We start from the raw sequence: 10,257 nt of genomic DNA on the forward strand, positions 1-10,257 counted from the left end.
ATAATTTGTGCCACCATTTAGGGTCCTGTTGTCTGAGCATAGCACGCTGCCAGTCTGACTTCGTCTTGCTCAGCAAACAGGATTGATAGCAGAAATTTTAAGGCAGGGGAAAATCAGGTGTCTATTTATGCAGCTGTGACTGTAGCATGAAGCCTAATCTCAAATGCAGACATGATAAATTTTTCTTGTTTGGACCTAAACTGAGTTCAGCTTTTCTTGCACAGCTGGACCTTTCAGATACAAGAGTCTGCCTTTCAATGCCAGCCATGGGTCATTCCCTTCCCCTCAGATGTAGAGCCCATACTTCCCTGCAGAGCATACAGTCTCTCTATATTTTTCTGATTTGCATATGACATTCATTCACTCCAATGCACAGTAACTGTCTTTACTGTTAAAGAAGCCAATTCATGCTTATAAATTAATTCTGTTTCTAGGACTGCCCAGAAGCCCCTGGATTTCTGTATGATCACAGAAGCCAATAATTGCAGCTCACTTGCATACCCAGTACTGTAAATACACATGTAGCAGGTGGAGTGAGCATGGTTCCTCTTCCCCTCCAGAAATTTTAAAAGGGAATGGTGTCACCAGCCTCTGGTTTCAGGGGTTCTGAACTGGCCTGTGCTCTTAAATCCATCAGTCATGACATTTCTAGTATGGCCTGTAGAATAGCTGTACAATAGTTTCAGCAAACTTCAGGAAAATAGAAGTTATTACTGCCCACATGGAAATTGTGAGAAAGCACTGATATTTTCTGGTCTGATAATAATCTGATTCAGATGAAAGAAGGTAACACTTCCTCTAATTTTTTGCTGCTCTGTGTTAATGGTTTTCAAATTGAGCACTGAAAATGTGATAATGGATTTCATATTCTATTGCAGAGCTGCTTGACAGAGGAAAATACGAAGTATTTCTTACTCCTTACCTGCTCCATTATTAATTCAGGTGTTTCTTCATGTTGGACTTCACGTTCTTCACGTTGGTGTCATGTTTTCACTACTTTATCAGCGCTGTAAATTTCTCCTTCTAATCAGAACTCTGTCCCTTCTCAGGCCATGTTGCTAAATGCATGTATTTTGGGATTGAACAGGTACCTGTGGTGGCAATCATGACAACAGGAGGTGGAACCAGAGCTCTGACAGCCATGTATGCTCACCTCCTCAGTGTGCAGGAAATGAATGTCTTGGACTGTGTCTCATATATCACTGGTTTATCTGGAACAACATGGTAAGAGCAAGATAAGAACATGGGAATTTTCCATAATTGACGTCAAGGAGTGATCTCGAGTTATATGATCTTAACTATCAAGAAAAGGCTTTCTTTTTCTGCTTCTATTTTGTTGTTGTTTCTTTCAGTGGATATTTTCCCACATTTGCAATTAACTAAATATGTGGATAGTACCAAACACATGGTGTTTTTTCATATAATGAAGACAATAATACACAAACCTCCATAACTTCCCAAAGCTCTGTTTCAGAGCTCACATTTTCCCTTGTGGGGTTTTTTTGTTTGTTCATTTTTTTAGGACCATGTCAAATTTGTATGAAGATCCTGACTGGTCCCAAAAGGATCTCAAGGAAACCCTCAATGATGCCCGAAAGCATGTACTTAAAAATAAGTTTCTTGCTTGTTTTGCCCCTGATCGTCTGAAATACTATTTGGAAGAGTTGTGCCAGAGGAAACAGGAAGGACATCAGCTGTGTTTCACAGACCTGTGGGGACTCATCATTGAAACTATGTTACATGATAAGGTACAATAACAGCACCTTTCTCTTCAGATTTGAATATCCAGTGAATACAGCAGTGAGGAAAGACAGTAAATCAAAAACTAGTTGAGATTGGAAGGGACCTCTGGAGTTCATCTTGTCCAAGCAGGATTAGGAAGGGCCAACTACCCTGAACTATGGGCTTTGAATATCTCCACAGCTGAAGACACCACAAATTCTCTGGTCAACACATGCCAATGTTTGACCACCCTTATGCAAAATGGTATTTTTGCATGTTTGTTTTTCATATAGATGCCTAAAGCGTGTGTCTAGGCAGTACCATTCATTGTACCATTGTACCATGCTTGTTGGCTGTATTATACAGATCTTAACATCACACCTGGTACAGAAAGGATGGGAATGAAAAGAAATAACAGGAAACTTACCGTATGAACCTCTTTTAATTTATTTCTCACAGAATGTAGAAGGGGCTTACAAGAAGGTTGGAGAGAGACTATTCACAAGGGCATGCAGTGGTAGGACAAGGGGGAAATGGCCTTAAAATGAAGGAGGGTAGGTTTAGATTAGGTATTAGGAAGAATTCTTCACTATGAGGGTAGTAGTTCCCAGAGAGATTGTGGACCCCCTGTCTCTGGAGGTGTTTAAGACCAGATTGGATGGGGAGCAACCTCGTCTTGTGGAAAGTGTCCCTGCCTATGGCAGTGGGATTGGAACTAAGTGATTTTTAAGGGCCCTTCCAACCCCAACCATTCTGTGATCCTGTGAATTCACATGTAAATATTTGAAGGAAAATCCTGCTGTTCTTTTAAAAGAGCTGCACAATAAGGCAAGGCAAAGAAAAATCACAAGCCCAAAGACAGTATATCTGAGCTGTTAATAAGACATCACCCTGCAAATATTTTCATCAAGAGCTGTGTTCAGGCTCTATTTTAATCTTCATGAATATTTCTTTCCCACTAGGCCATTTATGCTTTAGAATGAGAAAACATTCCCCCTGTAATGTGATTAACCCCCCACACAGCGACATTTCTACTGCCTGGTCATAGCACAGTGGTAGAGACTCCCTGGGGTTGTGCTCAGCAGGGAGCTGTGAGTGTCCTCACAGCCCTGTTCCCTGGCCAGCAGTAGCCCAAGGGAAACCTGATGACACAGCCATCTTTCCACGGGCTCTGCTGAAGGGGAGCACCTGCAGTTCTGCTTGTAGGAGCACACTCCCAAACCTTGCTTCTGCTCCCAAACCATCCTACCCTTTCCACCCTGCCTGAGGTCTGCAGCAGAAGGGCCAAGGCTTGCTGAACAGTCTGCGTGAGCCTTGTCTCTGTCACAGCTCTGAGGAAAATGTGTTTTTCTAGGCAGTCAGAGAAGGGCTTACTCTTTCATAATGAAATATTTCCTGTCAAGAGTGCTTTTCCCATTCCCAGACATTTTTTGTGAAATAAAAAATGTGGTTAACAGCATTTTCTCCTTACCATATTCTTTCAACATAAGAATGTAGATTATTTTTGTGCTGAAGTGTTGGGGCAAGTGAGGGACAGGGATAGGGATGACAGCACCTCTCTAAACTAAGCAACTCCTAGTTGGAGTCATGTATGCACTGCATTGTCAGAACCCAGGTTTAGATTAAGTGGGAGGCTCTTTGTGTCATCCAATTGTCCTGAGCTACTGTCGTTTTTCAAAACAGGAGGACTGCCATAAGCTCACGGATCAGCAGCAGGCACTAAATCAGGGTCAAAACCCCCTGCCCATCTACCTCTCTCTCAATGTGAAGGATAAAATCAGCGACCAGGATTTTAGAGGTAACAATACTCCAGAATTGCATTTAATATTTAATCCCAATTGGGGTCAATTTAAGATTAGATAAGGATATCAATTCAATGCACAAATACTCTGAAGGCTAATCCACCTCAAAGGAGATATTTAATAGCTAATATTTTAAATACCTTTGTAAAATTCAGTATTCAGGGTCAAAGGCAAGACAACAGAAGACACTATGTACTTCTGCACTTCTGTGCACATTATGCACAGAAACTGTCAAAAAGTTTATACAGACATATAGGTGTAAGAGGAAAATTTGTTCTGTATGTTCACCGCTGTGAAATGTACAGTGAATAAATGCCTGTTGCAAAGGGTGTTAATTAGAAACCAGTCTGCCTTTACCTGGCCAATATCATGTATTATTCAAATAATTATGCCTCTGCTGCTGTAATCAGTCTGTCTTATGCCTTTTCTTTTAGAATGGGTGGAATTCACCCCTTATGAGGTAGGATTCCCAAAATATGGTGCCTTCATTCCTGCAGAAGATTTTGGCAGTGAGTTCTTCATGGGTCGCCTGATGAAGAAAGTCCCAGAATCCAGAATCTGCTTTCTGGAAGGTGATTTGTTGTTCTGGGAAAAAGCAGTATAATATAATCTGCTCCTGCACAAATCCCTCTTCTGAAATTAAACATTTAGTGTGTTTTTATCTACCAGGAGTATTATATGGTAAAATACCAGAACTGATAACAGGTCACAATCTGCAGGATTTTTCATTTTCTCTGTGATCTTATTCATCTTAACAGATTTCTTGATTTCATCTGTGGTTATGTGTACTGACATGAGACCTTTGCAATACATATATATATTTGTCAGCAACAAAAGTTGTGTATCATGGCTGCTAAGTTAAATCTTCCATTTCTTCTGCACCCTGAGTCTCTAAAATGCACCTTTTTATCTACAAAGTTCCTGCCACATCTAGCCCTGATTAATTCTTAAGATAAAATTTCCATTTCAGAGTGCAAATAGGTTGTAATATTTATATTTTTTTCCATCTTGCATAAAAAAGTGAAAGCAGTAAGGAAACCTTTCTTCCCTTTGCGAAAGCAATGTCTTGCCTCATTGTTCTTTCTAATTCCACCAACTGCATAAAGGAAAAAGGAAGTTTGAGGGGTTTTTTAAGAAGTTGAAACTTTTTGCTTGTGTGGAGATTTCACTACAGCTAATGGTGAGGCGTAAAGAAGCAACATAGAATCTCTCTGTCCCTGGCTGCAGTTTCTGGTAAGGACCCAGGTCTTCCCTTCTGTGATCAGAAAGGAAAGTGGGTGTCATTTTACATGTCAGGTCACCACCCTCTTTCTACACCTTGGCACTTTCTTCCTACCTTCTCTAGAATTATTAAAGGACATTTATGCCCCTGTTCCCTGAAGTGTCCAGTGACACAGTTATTTGAAAGTTTTACATCAAATTCCTTTGCACCCCATTTATTTTTTGTCAAATACATTCTATGCCACAGGGATCTGGAGCAGTGTATTTTCCTTGAATCTCATGGATGCTTGGTATATATCTGTTAATTCAGAAGACTTCTGGCACAAATGGACACGAGACAAAATTACTGACATAGGTGGGCTATTCTTATGTGATTATTTTGTTGTTTTTTTTTTTTTTTTTCCCTCTGTGCTGCTGCTCTCTTACTGAATTTTTCAAAGCCCTTTTAGAACATTCTCTTCAGGCAATTCCATTATCCACATGTAAACCAGAAGGAAATTCATGCCATGTACTACATATGGCAATTATTTCAGTTGTATGTGAAAAGGACCCACAGGATCCATCATAGAAAAATCAGAGAGCATGGGAGCAAACAACATCCTTGCATCTCTGAAGTCTACAAATCATTGACACAAACTTCAGTACTGTTGGAAGTCATTCCAAACTAGTCATAAGGATGAGATTTGCAAAACGTGATACAAAATTAAGAAAGATCTGCAGGGTCAGATTTCAAGGACAAATATTCAAGACAAACACATTACAAAGAAAAGATGACAAGGAAGAGAAGTATTTCAAAAAGGCTTATTTATTTTATCTTCTAGCAATTGCAAGGGAGTAATTTCTGGTTGTTAAATCAAGGATTCTGTATTTGCTAGTGAGGAACATTAATTATGTTTGTGTGGCTTAGAGATTGTTATTGTGTGGCTTTTTATGTGTCTGAGAGAGAAAATGTGGCATGGAGTAGCAAAAGAAGACACAGTTAAGTGCAATTTAATAGATAAAACCATAGCAGAGCAAAGAAATTTCTAGTAGGTGAAGTGGAGTCTTTTGCAGTACAAAAAAAAGCTTTTATCACTGTGAAGTGAGAAGAAGAAAGGGATTTTTCAAAGCTTAGCTAAAAAACCAATGAGATTTGTGAAAATCCTGCAAGTAAAAAGAGAAAGAAGTCCAAATTTTCCAAACATACTAAACTAAGAGATGACTGCACAGACTGACTTCACATATATAAGCTGTTATTCTTTCTTCTGCAGATGATGAAGCCTTATTCCCTACAAGACCAAATGAGCTGGATACTCGAGTGGTTTCTCCTCCTGACAGCTTTTCAGAAATATTCCGAGATGTTGCAATGTTACGTCCAGCAGCCTCAGAAATCCATAACTTCCTGAAAGGCCTCCAGATAAACAACAACTACCTAGAGAGCGAGTTTTCCAAGTGGAAAGGTATGGTAACAACACCCTGCTTTGAGTTACAATTTAAACCATCCTCGTGAAAAAGAAACAATCCTTTAAAAGTTATCAAGCTAACTGCTTTTTTGTTTTGTTCTGATAGTATTTGACACTGTTTGTCACTAAAAGCTAAAATTAGTCATCAGGAGAGGCTTCAAACTAAGTCGTTCAAAAAAATTCATGAAGTCCCACAACTGATAGGTGAGAAGAGTCCCAATTAGCCACCCATGCTCAAGGGACGTGGCAGGGAGCTTTGTTTCCTGTTACATTTTTACTTCTAAGTAAGATATAACCTTTGTAACAGTATTCCCTGTCATCCAGGTGGGGATTTTTTTTGTTCAGTCAGGCACTAGTTATTCCATGTAAAATTGTAGCTGTGTGCCAGTTCTCATAGTGAGCAACATGCCCAACATATTTAGTCCTTCTACTGTGTTGAGAGAGTGAGGTGCCGTTTTAATTTGTTTCATATTAACAGAAAAGACAAAAAAAAAAAAAAAACCAAAAAAAAAAAAAAACCAAAAAAAAAACCAAAAAACCACACCAACCTGATCAGAGTCACACACAAGATGAACTAAGTCTACTCTTCTGAGCCCCAAGTTAATCCCTTTTAGTCAGAGGAAAACCAAAGAAATTGCAGACTAAAGAGTAAAAAAAGGGGAAGCCAGATGAGGAATTGAGAAATTACTGAACTGCAGCCATCAGCTAGATAGGTAGGTCTAGGAAAAAGAAAAGTTGAAGTCCCTTTTTGTTTACAGTAGACTTTCCTCGGCACTTCCCTTGCCTTGGGCACTTTCTCTGAAAAAACTTACTTCTTTCCTAGACTGTGAGCTGGACTCCCAGCCCAACCACCTGACAACAGCAACAGACTACCTCATCCTGATTGATACTGCATTTGCCTTTGCCACCAGTTACCCACCCCTTATGAGGCCAGAAAGGAAAGTGGATGTCATTTTGCATTTCAACTACAGCTCAGGTTCACAGACAGGGGTGAGTCTTGCACATTCTTCTTCACTGACTTCTCTGTTTCATCGCTGAATTCCTAGAATGGCTGATCCTCTACTCATAGAAACTTTTGTTTTTCCCCAATATCTGGGAAGTGTTGATAAGTTAACAGTTTGCTGTTAACTGGGGGTCACATGTGTTTGTGGAACAGTACAAATTTTATTGGGAAGTAATCATTTAGTAAACTGTACCTGCCCCTTTTTGCATGTAAGTGGTTTTAGCTGATTTGAAGGCAGTCAGAAGTAGAATGAATGAAGCTAATTGCCTTTAAACATTGTCTAATATTTCTCAATGCAATCATACATATTCCTGTGCAAGGAAAAATGTACCTGTAGGACAATATAACTGCAACAATAGGTTTGATGTAGAAGACTAGATATGCAAATAAATGCAACAACAGTTTGCATTTAGGAATGTTAAATTCCTTAGGAATAAAAAGTTGTCTAAAGGCAACTTCTTCATAGCCAAATGTGAAACATAGCCAGCGTAGATTTTCAGAGACGTGTGGAGTCAGATCCATCTCACTTAACTCTGGCCTTCCAAGGCTTGGCTCCATAAACAACCTCAACCTACACCTAAATTGGATATGTACCATAATCTGTCAGAACCTGTCACTTGCCCCACAAATATTCCCAGTGAAAATAGATTTTGGTCAAATTCAAAGTTCTTCCCATATGTCCTGATGTTTTCTTTTGTTTTGTTTTCCTATTGTGGCAACCAGCCCCTCAAAGATGCCTCTAAATACTTCGCAAAACAGGGAATTCCTTTTCCTACAAAGGTGCCAGATGATCAGGAAACTCCTCATCTGAAGGAATGCTACATTGTTGGTGATAAAGAGAGCCCAGAAACACCTATTGTGATATTTTTCCCTCTAGTAAATGACACCTTCAGGGAATACAAAGCACCTGGTAAGTTAACAGTTACCTATCACATTAACAGCCAGTGGCCACTTTCTTTTTCTTTTTTACTGGATAATATCTGGTTTTCAGATCACACTGTAATAACAAACTTGAACTATCTTTGCTTAGATATGAACCATATAAAGAAACTTAAAATATGTGATTTTTCCTGGACAGTAGAGGATCATGTGGGATTAGCCTTTGGCACATATTTTCCTCTTCAGATTTTTTTGGCTTTTCATATGCAGATTGCAGTTAATTGAGGAAAACAATATTTTGTTTATCTGCTGTAGCAGAAATTAGCAGGGGTAATTTCCTCTCATACTTGTCATCCTCTCCTGTTAGAGAATGCTCCAAGGAGTCTATGGATTTCATTGTTTAAAATAATTTCCAGGCTACAGTTAGGCAGATAACCTTGAAACCAAAAGTATGAACTAGCAAAGTGATGAAAATGTAACAGTGAAGCACAGTGAAGTGATGAAAGTACAACACTGAGCCATTCCAACAGTGTTCTGTTCCCTTTGAAATTTAAAGAGTGTCAATAGCAGATTGACTTCTAAACAGATGAATTCTAAGTCCTGGTACCATATCCCACATGCCATAATATTCTCTTGCTACCAAAGCCTCAGTTACTCCTTCTCCAGACGCTAAAATTCCTAACTCAGATTGTGAGTTCACGTCAAAGCCCCACAGTATACTTGAAAGCCAGAAGTTCTATGTTAGTACATGGTACATTCAATTTAAAACCAAAACAAATGCAGAAACTATTGTCCCAATCGTGTCAATCCTTATCCTTTTGTATTAAGTTGTAAAAGATAATACAGTACTTTTGTTTTGTTGATTGACTTCATTTGAGGTGTACAACTGGGGTTTTGAACAGGATTCAAATAGACTAAGGGTATTTATGCATGTATACACACCATTCTACTCCAGCTCTCACCACTGATGAGATAGCCCAAAAGTTGCTTTCTGCAGTTGCCTTTTGTAGAAAGAATTAAAGAAAGTATAAAAGAAGAAAGAAGTGGAAGGAGAACTGAGATTTAGCTTCTGTTCTGCTCTTCTATACTGAACTGCTCTTGTGTATTGCTCTGTGAGGGAGTTTGCTGGCCTTCTTCCCCTCACTAATTTCCAAAAATGAGGGATGCCTAGCCTCATTCAGTTATCTACTATCAGGTGTACATCTGATGATGTGCAGATGTTAAATGTCAACATAAATTATCAGCAAGTCTAAAAATGGGCATTGCTAGGTATGAAGAAAATTCATTTGAAGACCTGCACAATATCTGCCTATTGCATACACTTGAGGCAAGCTTGTGTTGCCCAACCAGTTCAGCTGGTAGCTGCAAGATGAGACTAAACAGGAAGAGAAAGAAGGGTCCTCGTCATGCCCCCTGAGCAAAGGGTCAGCTGAGCTGCCATGAAAGGGCTCTGTGCGGGCAGATTTTTTGGGAGGATTGATACCTTGGAGCTGAGACCTGACCTCCACAGCAGCAGGATGGATGCTGTAGAAGGTCCTGTGAGGCTGGAAAAGGATGTCTGCCTTTTGTTAGTGACAGGCAGAGATCAGCTTAATTGATAGGGCTTCAGTCCCATGCCCTAGCCCAGATCTAAATTGTACAGCATGTGAAGTTTTAGTACAATCACATGAACAGACAGTTTTTCCATAGGCAATTCATCCATCCGCTTGTTCAGAAAGGGAATTTAGAGTCTGGGCAGTAAACAAGTAAAACTGACATATTCAAACTGCTTAACTACTGCACTCTTAAGCTATTCCATAGTCAAGTAGAAAGGGAATTCTCTGTGGGACATTTAGACTGCTTCAGTTGAGTGGCACCAGTTCACTGTAACTTTCTTTGCACAGCTGAGTACATCTATTGGACACTGAGAGACCCCTCAAGGAAAATCAGAACCCTTTGATTGACGTTGTTAGATCCATGTTGGTAGAAAAGATTCCCCAAATGCATGAGGTCTTGTCAGGGAGATGCTGACTTTTCCCAGTGCCTACTCCCCTGCCATGGCTCAGGGGGTGCAGGTATCTGTGACTGTGGAGGGTGCTTGTCTCCTACAGTAATACCCTCTTGGCAATGTAATGGTCTCACTGGAGAGAGAGTTCTCATGTTTCTGATAGTCTCTCTGACAGTATTACCTACCACTTCTGGGTTGCTA

General features: G+C 39.8%; 1 protein-coding gene across 1 annotated transcript in view; it reads left to right on the forward strand.

Annotated features, from left to right (window-relative positions):
- The window catches only part of LOC102035617 (cytosolic phospholipase A2 epsilon-like), a 32,620-nt gene that overhangs the window by 21,137 nt on the left and 1,226 nt on the right, over positions 1-10,257 (forward strand). The window contains exons 14-21 of the mRNA XM_014306363.2: positions 1,088-1,224; positions 1,523-1,748; positions 3,406-3,520; positions 3,959-4,096; positions 4,993-5,100; positions 5,996-6,184; positions 7,011-7,177; positions 7,914-8,100. Of these exons, the coding sequence (XP_014161838.1) occupies positions 1,088-1,224; positions 1,523-1,748; positions 3,406-3,520; positions 3,959-4,096; positions 4,993-5,100; positions 5,996-6,184; positions 7,011-7,177; positions 7,914-8,100 (1,267 nt within the window). The remainder of the gene's footprint in view (positions 1-1,087; positions 1,225-1,522; positions 1,749-3,405; positions 3,521-3,958; positions 4,097-4,992; positions 5,101-5,995; positions 6,185-7,010; positions 7,178-7,913; positions 8,101-10,257) is intronic.

This window comes from Geospiza fortis, unplaced genomic scaffold (assembly GCF_000277835.1).
Source record: "Geospiza fortis unplaced genomic scaffold, GeoFor_1.0 scaffold66, whole genome shotgun sequence".
Taxonomy (NCBI): domain Eukaryota; kingdom Metazoa; phylum Chordata; class Aves; order Passeriformes; family Thraupidae; genus Geospiza; species Geospiza fortis.